We start from the raw sequence: 20402 nt of genomic DNA, 5'->3' as shown, positions 1-20402 counted from the left end.
AATGCATTGTATTGACAGATAAGGGAATCAACAAATGGCAAGGATATGTGCAATGAGTATGATGGCCTACATTAAGTTATTATTCTTAAGTATTCCTTTACACAAGCCATGTTGAAGGATTCGGGAAACTGAAATACAGTTAAAGTGTAAAAAGTAAATAGATTAGTAAAATGTTGCTACATAAGTAAGGATATAAAAAAGGCAGTTTAAGACACTTCCAGTTTACCTAAATGCTAAAACCAAAGCAAAGCTCCCTCAAAAGATTCATATTATAACTACATTCATAGAAAATTAATTATGAAGAACAGCTGCTTCCCCCAGTAATCATTGAGCAGAGTCTGCCTTCTACCAGCAACCATGTCCAGTTAGTGACTTATGTTAACATATTTCAACAGAACAGTACTATTCAAACTGTACAGATAACCTCCCCAAACAAAAGCAGTACAAGCTAATGGGACATTTTTGAGCTTCCCCCCTTTTTGGTGAGGGAATGACCATGAATTTAATTCTTTGGTCCCCATTAAAGGGAACATTCCTACTGTCACTACTGAACTGTGCAAGGATTTCATGAGTAGTCAGTGAAGATGGCTCTCACTCTCCACAATGTATCTTAATTGAGCTTGAAGTGGTATAACACTCCAGTCTTTAGTATTTGTGATGTTTCATCAAATGTAGATGAAGCAGTCATTCTACTGATTAGCCTCTCCCAAAGCTTAGCCAACAAAAGAAAGATACGGTACCAAAGACTGGAGAGTGGGTCATAGCATGGTTAGATATAAAGAAATTTCATATCTAGGTCTTGGATCTTCCAGCCTGTTACCTCCAAAATGAGACAGAGTCAGGATTTTGACTGTCAGATGGAGAGTAACATCCAGAAACATGCATCTCAGCCACATCAGGGTACCATGAATATTATAGCCAAGTATTGTTACTTCACAAGTAGTAATTCCTACTCAGGACAGGAAACATGGTCCAAGTCAATAATGATTTCTCAGCTAACACCTTTCTAAAATAAAAAAAAAATCTGACATTTCTAGTGGTTCTGTATTCTGAGCAGCTACATAATGAGTTTCCCCCCAAGAGGCAAAAAATCTTATTAGAAAGATCTGCAGAAAGGATCTCCCATTAAACACATACTACTCCTTGAATTATTAAGGAGACAACTGGCTTTTAACATATCAGGCAGACACCCACAGTTTGTGAGGTGTTCTGTCTAACCAGACTGAAAGAAATGCCACTGGCTTTTAACTTCACGTAGAAGTAAGAATACGTATAGTTCAAAAAGAACTGTTCTCATGACCTTCCCTGCCTTCTGCTGCATCAACAGTAGAGTAGAAAAGACAGCATGGTGATGGTACTAACATCCTTGTTTCAAACAGTCTTCCTGCTGCAAGATAGCATCAGCTATGTTTTAAATATTTATGAGACTTGCAGGTCAGACCCAGAGGTCTTGGGTTCTGGCAGCAATCTTAAGTCTTTAGGTGAGGTTTTCTGTTCCTAAGTGCTTGTTATAAATCAAACAAGCTTTCAGATCAAACATATGCACTGTCAATGCAAACAGTCAAAGCCTTCAAGATAAAAATAGCGCCAGTGAATACTATCAGGACTTCACTTGGAAGGTAATACTCAAGTTCTTTTGATTAGTACTAGAACCAAAAGCCTGCTTTCCTACTTATCAGCACTATGAATCAAAGCAATCCCAGCCTCCCGAAAAGGTGGTGTTGCAATGAATTCTATTGTACATAGGAATAATGACCACCCAAGTCCATGCACCACTGCTTCTTTCCTAAAGGACTACACAACTACTGTGCAAAGCTTTCTAATACCAAAACTGTTCAATTCACTCACTATAAAAGCTTTAAGATAGTATTTGATAGGTCTCACAAAATATGGTGACACACACCAACAGGTACCAAATGCCACAAGCCACTTATTTATAGTAGAGAATAACTTGTCTTAACCAAAAGATGTACAAACAGTTTGTTAAGTTTAACAGTCCTGTTGAAATGGAAAAAACCTCAAAGTTAACAAAGACTGATCTAGGTAGAGTATATGGCCCTGGTCAAGCAAGACACCTCAGAGTACATGATGGAAAAGGGCTACACAACACTGTTTTAAGTTAATTCCTCCAGAAAGCAGCATCACTTTGACAGCCTTTAGATAAGGGTAATCTGCCTGGGTACTACACTTCAGACAATTAAGCCAACCCTTGTAGCCAGGACACATACCTTCAAATGCCTCTGAACACACAATCCACAATAAGAACTCTGAACCACCAGACTATGCCTTCAATTTAACCTCTGCTATTAGTGTAACATGCCTCTCCCCAAGTTCGCTACAAGTTCGTTCACAGGAAAACCTCAAGAATATCTACAAGTTGATAGTAGGGTCAGATGCATTAAAAATGAACTGAAAGTTCACAGATAGTATTTCTTCCTTGTAAGCTGAGCATCCTTGATTTTCTCATCTCTAACACTGACACTGGGAATTACAGTTGGGAGGTAGAGGAAAAGAGCACGTACAGCAAAAAAAATGTTTACCTAGGATCTGGATAACTGCCAATACTCTTTTGGCATAAGCTCTGAAATCATCAAGTCGGAAGCTTTTTGATGAACTAATGTTTTATCTACAGAGAATATTATCCACATCTGCTACCTGGATCTGTCTCAAAAATTCACTGAAGAAGAATCTAGTGAAGACTTAACTCACTCTGGCCATCCAAAACAACACAGGATTCTTGCCAGAGTCATAGTCCTTCAGACCCCAGCATCAGATATATGGCCTTACAGGTGCTGGGTTTGAAAGAACGGTCCAGAGGAAAGGCAGTAGTCTCTTGGAAATTCTCTGAACCAATCCAGTCTGTCCTAGTTGTAAAACAGTAGCAGAAACACAGCGCATTAAAGCTTTTAACACTGGGTAACGCTTCATGAAGATGTCACATTAAGATGCTGTCAACCTCCTCACTTGACATTACTCCTAAATTGAAATAGCCAAATCAATAAAGCTGTCGGTTTACGTATAGGTTTGCATGTTATGACTTCAGACCCACTCACCTTTATCAGGAAGGCCGTATTAGTATTTCTGTATCATAATTTCACACTTGTGTTAGATCAAATGTTTTAATATCATGGTCATATTATTGCTGCAAAGCTAGAAACTCATTCAGCTGAGCCTTAAAAGAGAAGGAAGAATTCTTCTGCAAGGCAGTATGGAGCAATTTTTCAACAGGCCACCAGCAGCATCTAGAACTAAGCAGGACCAAGAAGCCTCAGAAGCATATACAAAGGTACTTGAAAGATGTAAAAGCTTTACCACAAGAATGAAAGCTTGCTTTCAGATACAGTTTTCAACAGAATCTATCCACCCCATCATATCACAGCATGGGGCTGTTAAGAAAGAAATCTAGCTCAAGAAAAGCAGTATTTTAAGTATAGTAATTTTCCTTCTATTAATCATACTTCCTTAAATAAGACTGTAGTGACTGCATGATGACATTTGGTCTCCTCCTCACAGGTGTGTTTCTCAAATCAGGGAATGCATATATTAACAAAGTAGGTCTCCTTTGCAACAGAAAATTCTGCTTTGTCTCCAGATGTGCATTTTTCAGCTGGGCCTAGTTACATCATTGTTATTTCTCTACCTTGTCAGGCTCAACATACTTCTTAATACTCCGTATTATTCTCACTGAACTGCTAGTATCATGATATATGAAAGCTCTCTTCCACCGTCTATATCCATTTTAATTCTGAACAAGCAAGGTCTAAAGACACAAACTTTGAACAATAACAATGAAAATAGCTTAACTTACTCTGTATTACCACTGAGTGATAAACACAACAAAAATCACGACACAGCTCAATTCTAAAGGCTTCTTATGACTTGCATTTACATGAGCACCAGCCAAAAGGCACTGCACTGGCTGCAAGCTAGTTCTCATGCATTACCAAGGATCTGGCAAGGACCTAGGTTTGCCTTTGGAAGCAGGGCTAGAAGGAAATACAGTCTAAGACTAGTGTGCAGGCATTTACCATCTGCCCACTCTCCCATTCATTTCAGGATCTCTTTTACTATAGATCCAGGTAGGCTCCAAACCAAACTAAGTTATTTAAATTATTAATATACCCTAGTTTGACCCATTTCTAACAATAGCATCCTCACAAAGACACCAGGTCACTACCTTCAAGAAGCCTCCTTGAAAATTAAAAAGACCAGTGTTTTAAGCACTGGGAAGAACTCTTACAGTAATGCTTAGAGCAGACTGCAGTGAGTACTCATCTCATTAAGAACCCATTTTACATAGGAACCCCCTACAGTTTAAGTTTATAAAGACAGTAGTTCAGTTGAGGCAGTATCAGCCAAGAAGAGATACTACTGTATTCCCCACCCCAAGAGTTTCTCCAGCTTTCCCACTTTAAAAAAAAGTGCCTATTAACTCCGGCTGTACATTATAGGTAGCTTAACACAGTACATATTTGTAAGTTTTAATGTTTCAGTACCAGAATAAGAGAATGATGGCAAAAGAGACAATCATAATAATCTTAAACTGCAAATGGGTAATACAGTCTGTTTTTGAACAAAGGGCCAGTAAAGTCCATTCTATAATGCCCCATTATGATGCACTAAAAAGCAACATTTAAGAGATTTCTTGGCATCTTCAGGATGGCATACACACTCCTTTTAGCACAACAGAAGGAATGAGTGTTTGGAAATGAGTATCAAAAATAAAGAAGTGAAAACTGAAATTCAGTTCCAATAACAAACAGAGCTCAGTGTTGTATTCACAGTACTAGCTGCCACCTTTCCATAAAACTCAGGCACTAGAACAGGTATTAGTACTGGTTTTAAACACTTTGACAACCCAAGAATATCTTCTTTCAACACAAGTGTTTCTTTTGAAGAGGCAGTTAACATTTTTAAAAGCCCATACCTTAAATGTACCATTTTGATTTTTCATATATGAAACCAAGAAGATGTCCACTGGTAGTAGCGCAGATGAGATAAGAGCAACTGCCAACGCAAAGATAGCTGTTATGGTAGAAATCACTTCACTCTCCCGCCGACTCTGATACTTGCGCACATAAACCCAGCAGAATATGAGAATAGCCTGAAATACACAGGGAAAAATAATTAGAGTTGCGTAACAAGGACGTCAAAAAGCAGGTACTCAAGTTCGACTCTGTATCTTGGTACAGATGACCAGCACAGCATCAACCCAGTTTGCACCGGAGCCCTAAGCATCAGTGTTGCATTCACCACTCACAGTTCACTCTTTGTACCGTCGCCAAGAGCTGCCCGAGCAACAACAGGAGCAGCGCTCACACGCGGAACAGGCTGAAACACAGCCAAGCCGCGGTGGGTAGCCGGGCAGGAAGGCAAAGCAGCCCCGCACCCGCGGCTCTGGGCTCTGCTGTGTCCGGCGGCGTCGGCAGGGGGGCGCTCGCTGCCGGGGCGGGCTGGGGGACACAACCCGAGCGAGGAGGCCAGGCAGGAAGCCGGGCGCTGAAAGGGCGAGGGGCCGAGGAAGGAGGCGCAGACGGCCCGGCCGGGGCTAGCGGAGGGGCGGACAGGGGTGCCGCCTGCCCGGGGGAGAGGTGGGGAGGCGGGGGGGTGTGCCCGGGGCAGCCGCCGCTCACCAGCAGCGCCAGGCCGAAGAGACACCATCCCGTCAGCAGCTCTGAGGCGGCCGCAGCCATCTTCGCTTCCGTCAGCACCGGCGAACCCGCCCCCTGAGGCGGGGACTTTTAACGGGGCGGGCACACGGCACCCTGGGGATCGTACCTATCAGCTGCCAGGCGCGCCGCCGGGCGTGACGTCATGGGCCTGTGGCGGTGACAGCTCTCGCTTTAGTTAGCAGCTGGAGGCTCCTGCCCCTGCCTGGCGTGTCCCGTGTCGGCGCAGCAGGCAGCAGGAAGGGGCTGGCAGCCAGGGGCTCGCTGCGCGGGGACTGTCCGCCGCGATAGTTTGTGACGCGAGAGAGGCGCGGCCGGAGGGGAAAGGTGACGAGAGCCCCTCCCCCGGCCGGGGTTCGCCGCCGTGCCGCGACCGAAGGCAGGACCGGGGGCGTTGGGGCGCATCAGGGTGATCCCCCGACCCGCTGGGTGGGCGGTGCCGCTACCGGGCGCCCTCAGCCCCTGCTCCCGCGTGGCGCTCGTCTGTCCTTCCCCACCCAGGCCGGGGGCAGAGGCGGGGGGGGGGGGCTCGGCCCGTGGGGACTCCTGCCAGCAGGGTGCCCAGGTGGCCAAGAAGGCCAATGGCATCCGGGCTTGTGTCAGAAATAGCGTGGCCAGCAGGGACAGGGAAGGGATCTTACCCCTGTACTCGGCACTGGTGAGGCCGCACCTCGATTACTGTGTTTAGTTTTGGGCCCCTCACGCCAAAAAGGACACTGAATTACTCCAGCATGTCCAGAGAAGGGCAACGAAGGTGGTGCAGGGTCTGGAGCACATGTCGTACGAGGAGTGGCTGAGGGAACTGGGGTTGTTTAGTCTGGAGAAGAGGAGGCTGAGGGGAGACCTCATCGCCCTCTACAACTACCTGAAAGGAGGTTACAGAGAGCTGGGGATGAGTCTCTTTAACCAAGTAATAAGTGATAGGACAAGAGGTAATGGCCTCAAGTTGTACCAGGGAAGGTTTAGACTGGATATTAGGAAGCATTTCTTTACAGAACAGGTTGTTAGGCGTTGGAATGGGCTGCCCAGGGGGGTGGTGGAGTCCCCATCCCTGGAGGTATTTAAGAGTCCGGTCGACAAAGCGCTGAGGGATATGGTGTATTTGGGAACTGTCAGTGTTAGGTTAATGGTTGGACTGGATGATCTTCAAGGTCTTTTCCAACCTTGATGATTCTGTGATTCTGCTCAGTGGGGCAGTGGGGGAGGGGAAAGGGGGGCTGGGGAAATGTAAAAAAATGCACTAAGAGGTATGGACTACTCTCAGTTTTCTCGCCATTGCCCCTCTCTGTACCAGCTCCTACAGTACCTCCTCCGTCACGCACAGCTCCCTGCAGGCGCCTGGCACGTGTGCAGGCTTCGGTAGTGCCGTTCCGGCAGGAGGGCAGGAGTGCACGAGCTTGGGGGGTGGAGCCGCGAGGGCAGGAAGGTCACCCAGCGGGCTCACGTGAGGGGTGGTGTGCACCAGGACTGGTGCGTGCGGGGCGGGGTGGGGTGAGCCGCGCGCCCTGGCGCCTTTGCCCAGGACTGGATTTCACTGCTGTGGCGCCGAGGCGCAAAGAGCGGCATGTGGCGGGCAGGTTTGTACCGTCAGTGGTGGCAGGCGGCCTCACCCTGGGGCAACTTGCTCCTCTGGGAGGTGTACAGGTGGCGTGAGGTGCCCGTGAGTGAAGCGGAGGGTGCTGGGGGAGGCTCGGAGCCTACCGAGAGGGTACGTGGGGCAGCAGGGCTGGGCTGCCACAGTCTGTGAGGGTGGCGTGGGGTGGCATACACGATCTCAGGGCGAGATCCTGGTCTCGCCAGAAGCCTTGCGTCAGAGCGGGGGCCACTAACAGGCGGTGCAAGGGTGGCCTTGGGGAGGGAGTCGATGTGTGGTTTGGTGGTGCTTAGGGGAGTTGGTAGCCTTGAGAGTGTGGATTTGTTGGCCTGAGGAGTGGGAGAGGCTCACCTTAAAGGTGCTGAGTCTTGTCTTAGTCTTTACTTTGCTGTGAGTGCTTCAGGCAGGTCAGGTGCAAAGGAGACTACAGGAGTGCCCAAGGGGTTGGATTGGGAGCCTTGTTCTGGAGCATGGATGGTTGTGCTGGGTTTTTGTTTGGTGTGCAGGTGGTTCAGGGGTAAAAATGTGCATGAGCTTTGTTAGTTCATCAGCCTTGGTACTGGGGTTCACAGAGCTGCTGGAAGGGACCTGTCAGAGTGCGGGGGTAGCTACATTCTCATCCTGAAGCAGTAGATACCTTTGCTAAGTTTCCATTTGCTGTGAGAGCAAAGGTACTCATGAGCCAAGTAAGAGGTTGGTTGAGATTCAGGCCATTTTGTAGCCTTGTGAGAAGAGACCATTTGGGGCAGGGGGAGCTTGGCAAGCTTCCAGTTGCTGTGAGGCCGGTGTGGGTGACAGGAACTTGTGGTGGCAACAGTGCTCATGAACTGAGTGTGAGGTCAGGGGAGAGATGGCACTTTTCATGGGCACATAGCCTTGAGAGAAGGGATCTGTTGGTAAAGGGGTTGTGAGAGCCTCACCCCAGACTGGTTTTTGCCTTTGCTGAACCTTAATTTATTATGAGGGCTGTATATGAGACAGTGGTGTGTGGTGGTGCTCATGAGCTATATCTGGGGCATCCAAGGTGTGTGCTCAGGAGGACTCATTCTCTAGAAAAAAGGTATCTGGTGGTATGTGTGATGGAACAGCTTTGCCATGAAGTGGTTGACACCTTTGGGCTTCAGTTTACTCTCAGAGTGTTGTGACGGAACTCACAAGCTATGCATGGGGTGGTTGGGGGCAGCAGGAGTTCAGATGGGCTTGCAGCTTTGCAAGAAGGGACCTGTGTTTGGGAGGACAAGAGAATTGGGCTCACTCACTGCTCAGAGCAGTGGACACATGCTCAGGGCAGTGTGGAGGGCACTGGCATGTGGCAGCATTCATGAACCAAGTGATAATGGAGGTGAGGAGGGTTCTGGAGAGCTTGTAAACCTTGCAGGTAGGTACCTGCAGTGGGTGTGTTGGCTCATGGAGGGAAATGTTGCTTGCAGAGGCAAATAGCTGTACCATGTGTTAACTTACTGTGAGGGCAGTGCAGGTGGAAGCAGAGTGCAGTGGTTATTCACAAGCTGCTTGGCTCATGGTGCAGTTTTTGGGTGAGTTTGTAGTGTTGCAAGAAAGGGCCTGCTGGTGGAGAAGTAGATCTGTTAGGGAGGCTGATTCTGGAGGGGCAGATGCTTGTGCTGGGTTTCCGTTTGGTGTGAGGACACAGGCAGCAGGCAGGTGGCTGTGCGGTGGCTGTGGTGCTCATGAGCCAAGTGAAGGACAGCTTATAGCAATCCAGGTGGGCTCACAGTCCGATGAGAAGAGCAGCAGATGCTATATAATTAGTTACAAGTCAGCAAGCAGATAACTATGTTGTTGTGTATGTCCTCTTAGATTATTTTTTTTATATCTATATTACTGTTAATGTGTATGTATTATGTCCACCACAGAAAATATTTCCCTGGATGTCATTACTATTAAATATGTATGTTATAATTCAAAATTGCCCCAGAACCCATGAAGAATTAAAAACTTAAAGAACAGCATTAAAAATAAACTATTCCCAAGTGGGAAGGGAAGTAATTTGCCCTTGGAGTATATAAAGATTTAATGTTTTGTACAACACTGAATACTTTTATCAATAAAACATTGAAATACCAAACATCAGAGACCTGTAACTAGTTAAGAATTAAGGCTGCTGTAAAAAAAAAAAAAAAAAAAAAAAAAAAGAAATGCTATAGCTATATCCTACCACAAATCTTTTTGTTTTGACTGAAATGGTTATGTAAATATTTAAATTGCTTTAGTAAATAAGCCATAACAGTAACTTCAGCATGATCAAAAAATCTTTTCCATTCTAAACAGTTAGGAGTTTATATAGTTTAACAAACAGTAAAAAAAAAAAAGAAAGAGAAAACAAAATTATATATTTCCCCCTAACAGAAAAATGCAATCTTTGAGTCTTTTGTTAAAATCTTCCTATATTTTTGCAGTAAATGGTTATTTTGGAGAAATTAGCATTGCGCTGTCAGCTGTTTTCCTCTTTGGTAGGTATGGTTGCTAACCTAGTCTTAATTGGGTAACAGGCAAGGTTTTCGAGGTTCCAGTGAAAAATTTTTCATCTCCCTGTGTGTAAAATGGTTACTGTAATTCGTAGTTTAAAGGAAGAACTTCAGTTTTTGTCAGAATGGAAGTAATGGTTTTATGTACAGTGTAGGTAAAACAGAAGTTCAATGCCATGTTACCACTAGCTATCTGAATGTATTTTCTTTATTTCCTAAAATTCAGAGTTTATAAATTCAGAGCATTTTATCCCTTATTCTAATAACATCAGCAGATCTTTATCTGAAGAATGATCTACAAACAGAATTCAAAGGATCCATTTTTTTACTGTTGGGTAGGACACAGCGGGTGTCAAATACATGCAAAAACGTGAAAAAAACCCCACAGTTTAATAGCAAAGTTAGTATTTTTGTAATTATTCAAATAGTGACCTTTCTCCTATGCATTGTGCCAACATAAGTCCTGTAAACTTCAGTCTTAGAAATGGTGTTCAGCCAATGTGTTGACTTTTGTGATACCTTTTGGAGACAAATTTCATCCCTTGTTTAGTATTCCTGGGGAACCTAAGACTAACATTTTTCATGACTGTATTCATGCAGCTCTGCCTATAAGAGGGTGTTCATGGATAAATTTGAGGTCAGATTTCTGAGTATTCACAATGTCTACTGACAGGACCACCCTTGAGGATATGTTGGTTAGATGTTTCTTGGTACACCAGGGCTATGTTTGTCTTTCACAGTCACTGTAGACAACTTCTAGGACAGCTACTGTTTGCAGTGTCCCAAGTCCACCTGCACTTTGCTCAATTGTGGTGTTATGTCATGGGGTAAAAATGAGCAAGCACAGAACAAAACTCCGTAAGTCACATTGGTCATTAAGCCTAATTAATGAGAGACCATGGGTCAAGAAATAAGAGATGAGGCAATTGGTCACCAGTGCAGAAGTAGCATCTTCACTCTGCACAAACAGAAGAGGAGGCCAGAAGAACTGATGTATTTTTTGCAGAGGGTTATTGCTTGAGAGAAGGTAGGGGGTTGTGGTATGAGCTAGCCAGTGAAGTGGCCTCATTCATACCAAAGTTACTGATCGCCTCCCAGCTGAAAGATAGCGTGGTGCCACATGAGTGTTTGGGACCCTCATGATCAGTAGATCTAGTCTTGGCTGCAGAGGTGTAGAGCAGGGATGTGTTTCCAACAGCCAGGTTAAGCTAGCATGGCTTACAAGATGAGCCTAGTAGTTGTCTCTGTGGTGCTGTTCTCCCCTATGCCCCAGTAGTGGATGTGCCTCTCTTCCTGCCAAGACTCAGAGATTTGTCTTGTCCTCTTTCACGCTTCTCTGCTCTTACAAGTAAAAGCTTGTCATCAAGATGCCATGATGTGCAGCAAGATCAGTGAATGCACTAAAGAGTGGCAGTGGACAGAAGTACTTGTGTAGGGCATCTTGTATGGGGTCAGAGGGTGAGAGTAGTACAAAAAGTGGGCCTGTACAAAAAGAGAAATTATTTCTGAAAAGGTTTTGTTGGATGTGTTTGTAGCTAGGGTTGATAACTGCAAACTAATAATTAACTGACTCTAAAAATTGCACACAGAAAAAACAAAAAGTAGGGATTTCTATAGATCACTGACAGAATGTGTGAATTAAAATAGAATGAGTGAGTCTGAAGAGGAAAAAAAACCCTGACATGCATTGTGGCAGTAGCAGTTGTAGTGTGGAAAAATAAAGAATGATATCAGTGGCCTTCCCTAAATACCATCCTCATTTTCCCAGGCAAGACAGTTGCACAGTGCCAAAAAAAAGAAGACTGCAAAAATTTTGTCTTATAAAGAAAAGAAACTTTAAAATAAATTTGAAATTTATATTCTTTATCTAAAAAGAACCATTATAGTAATTCTTTTGTATAGTGACAAATAAGTCCAAACTGTGAAAAATGTCTTAGATGCTCCTTAAAAGTAAATTCCACAAGTTTGTTATCAATAAAGTATTCATTTGGTAAAAAGACGGAGAATGAAGAGGAGTGATATTGTAGAAACTAAAGTCTATGAAACAAGATACAGTCTTCATTTTGACCAGGACAAGGGATTAGTATCATACTTGAACTCGATAGTGTACATACCAGAAGGGAGCAGGTGCACCTTCTTGCTTGCCTGAGCTGCTCTTGTCACCACTTGATAATCCCACAAGTTTCAAGGGGGCTGAAAGCATGTGGGCTAATGGCAATGCTGTATTTTAAAATTCTCGGATTAACTCTACTTTTTCTATATTTATTTTTTTCTCATCTTAGAAGAGAAGGTAGTGAAACTGGGTTTAGCAGTATTTGACAGAGCATGTCATGGTCTTGTACTTGAAGGTGTACTGATTCTTTGTGTTGTGTGGCTTAGAATCCAGTAAAATCTGTAAGCCCTACAGCACAGAACACACTGGACGTGGTACTGTGCAAGTACGCATAATAAACCATTGGCAATAATAACAAATTTGTTCTTTTTTTTAAGTCCTTAAACTTATGTGAAGAAAATTGACTGTAACTTCTTGAAATTTGTTCCATTTGATTTAATGCTGTAGTTCACTTACCATTACTGCAGACCAAACTAGGTTTCTGAGTTTGGCTTGTCATACTGTATTATGTCAACGCAGGCATCTTTCCTTCCATCACTGTAGTTCAGTGCTTAGCCTTATTTAACCAGAAGCACAGCTTCGGTTTTCTTCTTAAACACTATTAAGAGTTAATTTTCATTCTGTGAATAAGACTTTCCACTGTATCATGCATAGCCAAAAAAAAAAAAAAAAAAAAAAAAAGAACAGACAAAAATTGAATCTGTCAGTCTGCATGATAATTAACAAATATTTTAGAAGGCATTCAGAAAATTAACTTGGACATTATTTATCACTAGCTTAATAGAGAACATCGTGATGTGTCCTTTACATCTTTGGTCCTTGTATTGTTTCTTTATCCTAAAATGTTACCTTGTTTCAAGCTCCTCAGTCATGCTGATCTCTTGGAGTGCTTGGCTTTAGTGCTGTCTGTCATGCCTTTTCACTGAGAGAAACCTCATTTTCCCTTTCAACCTTATTCATTATCAGTAGTTTGTACTGTTGTATCAGTGACTGAACATTTACATGAAAAATAGGGACAAGGCATAGTTTTATGAACCTCATAAAAATTCCAGTCTGACCTTAACTTGGTTTAAGTCACCTCAGTTCTATTTTGGGTAAACATGGGGAGGAGAACAGTTTAAAAGAAGTAATGAGGAAAAACAAATGGTCCCATTGGGTTGGAAAAAAGGTTTTCTCAATATTTAGTGGAATTTAGGGAAAGCCTGTATGAAGCAGGTAAGCATACAGTGGTGGTCCTCCCAGTACACTCATCCCCGCTGGCAAGCTGTTCTTCAGGGAACTCAAGTCAAAGGCTGAATCATCATTTTTTGAAAGTAAAGCTAGTGTGCCATCAATTTGTCAAAACACTTTTAGTGCCTATTTATCATGTCATTCTTAACAATATTTTTAATAATAGATTCCACAAAACAATTTATATGAATCAATTTGTATAATTGATATACATAGTAATTGGTGTACTTAAAATGGATTATTGTATTAGGCAAAGCCCCGTCCCTAGAACATGGGAGTTTCTAACATGCAAAGAGAAATCTGGCATAGTTTGGGACTAGTAAACTCTTTATGAAAAAATAGAACTGTAACAAGGTGGAGAGGAATAGCTAATCTGTGCATTAGGATGTGTGTGTCTTTTATTGCTGGGGTATTATTGAAGTAGGGGAAAAGGGTTTTGGTTGTTTTAATTTGGAACAGAGATCTTATATTAAAAGGTTGCAACATGATAAATAAAAATTAATAGTTGAGTTAGAAATTTAGAATTAATCTATAGAAGAATTTAGAGTGGTTGTTCTTTTAATACATTACTAACAACTGCATAGTAATGTTTATGGAGGTTCTTTTCTGTTCTGTTCCTTGGTTTGTTTACTTCAACAAACCCAGAATTTTAAAAAAGAAGTCTCAGGGCAGAAGAGATGATTCATTTCTCTAGGAGATGGAGAATGTAGGTCAGTAACATTTTCTTTCATGAGGGCTGTAAAAATGATTAGGAGCCTTCAAGGTCAATTTCTTTCTAATTTTTTTTTTGTTTAATTCAAAAAAACAATTGAAAGCTTTCTGTATGTAAATTACAGTTCTGTATGAGCTGATAAAAATGAAAACAATGTGAACTTCCACAATAGAAATGTGTGAACATTCCCACAACAAAAATGATTGTGGACTGCTGTGAAACTTTCTGCCTGATTTTTTCAGTCAGAATAAAAAGAGATTTCCCCATAGTACTAGTTAAATAATGAACTGACTGCTTGATCATATTAGATCATCCAAAGTACTGTTTTCTGCATATTTGTCCTAAATTATTAGAGATACTTCTAGTCTTCTGTACATGGGAAAACTGCAACCAAGGCATAAACTTGGAAGGAACATGTCTGGAGATTTTCCCAGGATGGGCTGAGGAAACTAGATAGAGAGAAGGAAAACAATGGATTAAATTCTGACCCCCTGAATTTAATGGCAAAGCTGCCAGTAAGTTTAGCTTTTAACAAAATTAATCTTCAGAGATAGTTAAAAAGGCAGATAATGATACGAATCGTCATTATGCTTCATGAACAGTGAGCTGTTTTGACATCCATGTCAAAAAGAGATACAGAATTTCTGATTGGTCATGCTTGCCTTCCTCTAAACTAAGTAAGGAATAACTTCTGTGCACAGAAAAAAGCAAATAATTTGGAATCTCCATCTTGAAAAAGATGCTACTCAAGGAGAAATGATAGAATTTTAAAAGTTCTGACTGGCACAAGGAACAGTGAATAGAGAACGATTAGTCATGGTCATATCAAGAATATCGGGCACGAAGTAGATTAACAAGCAGCAGACTTAGAAGGGAACTGTTTCATACAATTTAAAGAATAGATATCCTTACCTTAGGATGATTTGAATACCAAGAGTATGCATGTGTTAAAAATTAATAGAGAAATTCATGGCTGAGAGGTCTGTCAAGCAGTATTAAGCACTCTGATAGAGAAGCAACCTCCAGCTCAGAAGGTCCTTAATCAGGGGAGTGAGAGAAATGGGCAGAATTTGCAAGAGAAGCTTCTTCAGCTTTCGCTGTTTTCCAAAGGGTTTGCTGTTGGCACTGAAATGTTGATATAGGAAGCTGCACAGTCTTTCAATCACTCCAGTTACTGTCTTTCAGTTAGTCCAGCCCAGCATACCTGTTCTTAGGATGTCAACAATGGCTAGGTTTTTGATGATTTGATACAGTTAGAGGGTAATCTTCATGATAAAGGTGAATTTCTTTTGGTTAGAAGACTCATTCAAAGCTATTTATATTATATATATACTAGCATATGGATTGCATAAAGAATCCTGAATATTAAGGGCTGTCTAGAAGCACAGGAGAGGTGATACTATATTATAGTGAGTGACTGAGCCTCATCTCTAACCAACAAAATAGGCTTTAAACTCATACCCAGGAGCACAGAAGTTCCCTTTTGTTTCAGAATGAGAAAAAATGTAGCCTTAATGCTTCCATGTGAAAAGAAAGAGTTGACAAATCTGATTTCCTCGGTTCAAGATATACATTGATAAACTGGAGCGAGGTCAGGGGAGGGTCACTGGGATGGCTGGGTCTGGAGCACTTGCTTTGTGAAGAGAGATGGGGGAGCTGGGCTTGTTGATCCCAGGGAAGAGATGGCTTTGGGGCCCTAACAGCAGGCTGGCGGGCTGGCAGCGAGGTTGTCTAGATGATGGAGTTGGTAGTACATGGTAGGAGGAGAGACAGCAGCCATAAATTGGAATAGGACAATGTGACTGGATATATGGAAATAAAAAACAAGTGTAAGGATAATTAAGCAGTGGAGCAGATAGCCCAGATAGGTTTTGTAACCTCCGTTCTTGTCAGTTTACAAGACTCGACTGATAAAACCTTGAACAATCTGGTCTGGATTCATTGTGACCCTGCTTTGAGCAGGAGGTTGGACAAGAAAGGTCCCGAGAGTCACTTCCTACCTGAAGGAGTCGGTGACTAATTCCACTCACACAACAGCTGTATTTAGAAAGAGCATAATATTTTGGAGAATGCAAAGGAAATCATTATTCTCAGCAATTGCATCAGGAATTGAATAGTAGGGCAGTAACACAAAGCAGTGTCACAGAGATTATGGCTGCTGACTTTGAAGTTTTATCATTTAGGCCCTTTTGATCAGTAGTGGCATAGCAGCAGTTACATCTATAGTTTTGATTTCACAGAAGAGCAAATTATTTTACCTTCTGCTATTTCTATCTTTTCTTAAATGTATAATCTTTAACTATGTGGATCATGTATCACTTGGTTGTCAGTGGATATGGATACAACCAAATACCAATCTCTTTGCCTGTATCCTGGGACAAAAAGATTTTTAAACATACGGAGACACTGAGTATATGCAAACTGTGCAGAGCTAGGCCTGTGTATGTACATAGTGAGGAGCGATATCAGAGTCTTTATTCAGTATTGAAAGTTTTTTTGTGTATAATGTTTATTTTACAGGACCCAAAGGAATGCTAGGGCTTCAAGCTACTACTAAGACTTAATGTTCCCTGTACCCAGTAATAGAAACAGCAACGATGGATACATGATATGGTAACACTTTTTCTTCTGTGTTGTTGACAAGGATTTATTTTAACATATTCTTCCTGTTTTATTTATTTTCTGCGAGTGAACTGCTTTTCTCTTGGAGTTGCAGCTGAATAATCATTAGAGTAGTGGGGGGAAAACACAGAGGGTAATTATAGAGGAGGAGTGATGTCAAAACTCACTATTTTGTAATAGATGATTCAAATAAATACATTTTAATTAATTAATAATTACAAACCACTGCGATCTTAGATGTAAAAATCCATTTTAAGTGGCAGGAGTCATCTTTCTTGGAGATTGGCATTTCGGGGGCATTTTCCCCTTTCACCCACCAGAGGGCTCCCGTAGCGAAGGTCTCCAAAATCGTTTCCGTGCTTGATGCAGTCAACAGGAGGTTTGCCAGAGATCTCAGTAGAAGCCAAATCTTTAAGTCCTTACTTTGAGAAATTTCTCATTTCCACAGAAGTTTAAGCACAGCAAGAACTTCAGGAGTTGGTTTGTAATATATGAGTGATTTTTCTAGTTAAGTATACATCAACTTAAAAGTAAATCTAATTTTTCAAAACTAAATCGTAATCTTTGTCTGTCAAGCTCTGTCACTATTGATGGCACCCTTGCTTTCCAAAGCATTCAAGCCTGTAATTCAGTGCCGTCATAAAAATTTCCATTTCTGTAGATATATACAACTAGAACATACCTAAATTTTGCTATTTCTTTACTATTAGATATTCAAGAATGAATCCTTTTATATTATTGTATGATTAACTTATCTAAAACATTCTTTCCCATACTTGCAACCATAGCATTTACATTCTGAACTCTGATGAGCTTTGTAATTCAAAAAGAGAGGGAAAATCATATTATATATGGTCACGTTGATCTTTGCACCTTCATCTTCCAGTCTGTTAGTCTCTTATTTGTTGCATGACAGACAAGCTAGTAAGAGTTTGTACAATCCTGTCTCTCTTTTATATACTGACAGACTTCAGTGTCTGTTCTCATTCCTTTATTCCAGCAAACAATTGTTTTGTTCTGTCATTGAAATGCTCAGTTCATGTGTCAGAATCTGTCCCTCTTCTTGACATGGCCTATTAAACTATGGAATATCTCATAAACCAGTCCACAGAGCTTCATTCATGTCTTAAAATACCACTTACTACTAATTTTTGACTTAATACCTAAAGTTCCATGAGACCAGTTAATGGCCATGAAAGTAATGATTTCTGAAATTTTTTTCTACACCTTATTTATATCTCCCTTTTATGGAAACAGTTAGTACGTATTTGTATTAGTGTAGTTCTCATTTCTCTTCTTTTATTAGTTCATATATTTTACATTGTGTTTTAATTTGATTTAAAAGTCTTCTGTAGTGAAATTGGGTTTTTTGCTTCTTACCACACAAGATCTTCAATACAGTAATACAGTACATGCTAGTAATTTAATGTTTTATGTAATAAGCAATTGCCAAACAAGTTCTACTGAATAAATCTTGAGATCCTTTCTAATATTTGCTAAAAAGTGATACAGATAGTATTTCTTGATGTGAAATACTAGAAATATGCAGATGTTATGTAAAATGCTGCAGGGCAGGTATTCACTTAATTATGTACTTGTATTTATTTTGTGTGTATATTTGCTTTAATATAAAAAATAAACTTTCCACTCCTGTTTCTTCACTGTGTTATCATTTGCTTTCTCACAGTCACCAAAGAGAAAAGGACCATGAGAAATGTTGCTGTATTTAAGGTAACTGCTGTAATACACTCAATGTCTCAGAAGTTTTAACCATAGGAAAGAGGCAGTGCACAAAAGAATCAGGTGCACAGGTCATACCTCTCTGTAGAGGTAAAGGACATCAAGACATTTCACAAAGCACATTTTCAGTCACTCAGAGAAGAAAAACTCTGGTGGGAATCTGGTATGAAGAAGAGTTGAAAATAGGTACCCAACTGAGTTGATAGCCAAATCATTGTTCCACGTTGTCTATATAAAAGATGTAGAGCAGATACAGTCTGCAAATAATTTGCTTTCTGTGTCAGTATACTTGTTATTACAGGAGGGTGGAACTGGTCTTTGATCAGCATGGAGAAGAGAAGTCTTCAGGACACCTAACAGCAGCCTTCCAGAATGGAGGAGGTCATCAAGAAAGCTGAAGCTGAGCTTTTCAGAAATACGTGATGGGAGTATGACAGTGGGCACAAGCGGAAATGAGAGAGGCTCTGACTGGATATGAGAGAAACCTGTTCACCGTGAGGACAGTCAAGCAGTGGAGCAGGTTGCCTGGAGAAATTGTAGTCTCCCTCCTTGGAGGCTTTCAAGTCCTGACTTGCTGCAGCTACACTACTATTTTGTTAACATTCCATTCCAGGACTCTTACACTGGTAAAGTAATTCTGTTGTAGATGTTGCTTAAATTGCTCCCTCCCTTACCTGGTTTCATGAGTTGTTTATTTCCAGTTTGTTTGTTACACTGTGTATCTGTTCAGCTTCATCATGTTTGGGCATAGTCTCCACTGTGTGGACACTGTATAATATTACTGGTCATCTAGCAGGTATGTATGCTCTATCTTGTTTTCTACAGCATCAACTTACACTTGCTAATCTTTCAGAAATTAGTTCACTTATATCTTTTTGCACTTTTAAATAGTATACTCGGTGTGTGATATTTTATAGGCTTTTTAAAAACATTTTCCAAGGTATGAGCATGATTGTTATTACATTCACTATCATCTTTGCTCAGGTGCAGTTTAATACTGATCACCTTTGAAGCCCTAAGCTATTGCAGATGATATTAGATGGACTCTATTCCATTTGGGTTTTAGTTTTGCTGACTTTTGGCATCATTCAAACAAATAACATGCAACACCAATGTGTTGAAAATATGAGCACTTTCTTTAAACACACCTGACATCCATAGGATAGACTTTTAAATAAATCAATAGCATTAATTTTTGTTCTTAGTAGCTATTTTCTCCTTCACAAAGGGGCTTTTAAGGGCCTCCATGTGACTACCATTAGAATCGGCCTGTTTCTGTAAATAAAGCAGGTCTGCAAGCATGGCTTTGGTACACCTTCTTGTATGAGAGAGTGCAGGTGTGAATGATATTAATGAATGATTGAGTAGTTCTTGAAATGTAAGCAGTTACAGGTTAGGCGAGGCATTGCTAAGCAACTTCAAAACTTGTTTGAGTCCTGCTTTTCCCATTCCACTTTTCCAATTTCCAAAAAAAAAATAATGTTCTTGCATGTATCTAGAACATTCCCCTAAAATTTGGAGATTGCTCAGCTGTCTTGCTGCAAAACTATCATGTTACCTCTAGATAAATATCATTAAACTGAGCATAGGGCTTTGCTTTCCTCAGCTAGAAAACATTGTGAATAGCTTGCTGTTGACATGAAAATGATTGAGTTGGAAATAATTGTATGTCCATTTTTGTAGGGTGATTTAGATTGCCCAGGAAAAGGGTGATACAGTGAAATCAAATGTAAGGTTACACTTGCAGGAGCAAATACTGCAGGGCTAAGCCTACTGGGCAGTATACAGCATTCTGGAGAGCTGTAACTCTGAGAGAGGTAATGATAGCTTCATGCACACTGCCATGGCTTAAGAAAGATGGGGCTTAGCAGAAAGAAACGCTAAGCAGTAATATAGCTGTGTTATAGCTGTGTTACTACTTTACACGGTATTGATGGTACAACTATGCCAGTATGTTAGCTTCTACCATCCAAGCATTCTGCTTTCTAATTGATGTCAATGAGCAGGAATGGTTCCAGAAGAAAACTCAAAACAAACAAACAAACCAACCACCATGAAACCACACTGCTTTGTAGTGAAGAACAGGTAAAACAAAACAAAAGCTCCTCGATCCATTTTCGTTATTCAGAAAAAGAGTTGAGGATCGCCTAAGTCTGTACAATGAGACTTCTGATACCATAAGGATATTTAACAGATAAAGGCATATCATAATGTAAAGGCTGAAGCCTGAAGCTAG

The 20402-nt window shown here is 41.3% G+C and overlaps 1 protein-coding gene across 2 annotated transcripts in view; it reads right to left on the bottom strand.

The window, feature by feature from the left end:
* LMBRD1 (LMBR1 domain containing 1) overlaps positions 1–5715 on the bottom strand; it is an 89096-nt gene extending 83381 nt beyond the window's left edge. For both annotated transcript variants that reach the window (XM_074819818.1, XM_074819820.1), the window contains exons 1-2: positions 5634–5715; positions 4928–5104 (exon numbers count right to left, since the gene is read on the bottom strand). In XM_074819818.1, the coding sequence (XP_074675919.1) occupies positions 4928–5104; positions 5634–5693 (237 nt within the window). In that variant the 5' untranslated portion in view covers positions 5694–5715. The remainder of the gene's footprint in view (positions 1–4927; positions 5105–5633) is intronic.
* Between the last annotated feature and the right edge of the window lie 14687 nt (positions 5716–20402).

Source organism: Strix aluco, chromosome 3 (genome assembly GCF_031877795.1).
Source record: "Strix aluco isolate bStrAlu1 chromosome 3, bStrAlu1.hap1, whole genome shotgun sequence".
NCBI classification, from domain to species: domain Eukaryota; kingdom Metazoa; phylum Chordata; class Aves; order Strigiformes; family Strigidae; genus Strix; species Strix aluco.
The sequence above is the reverse complement of the archived record's forward strand: the minus strand, read 5'-3'. Positions and strand labels throughout refer to the sequence as shown.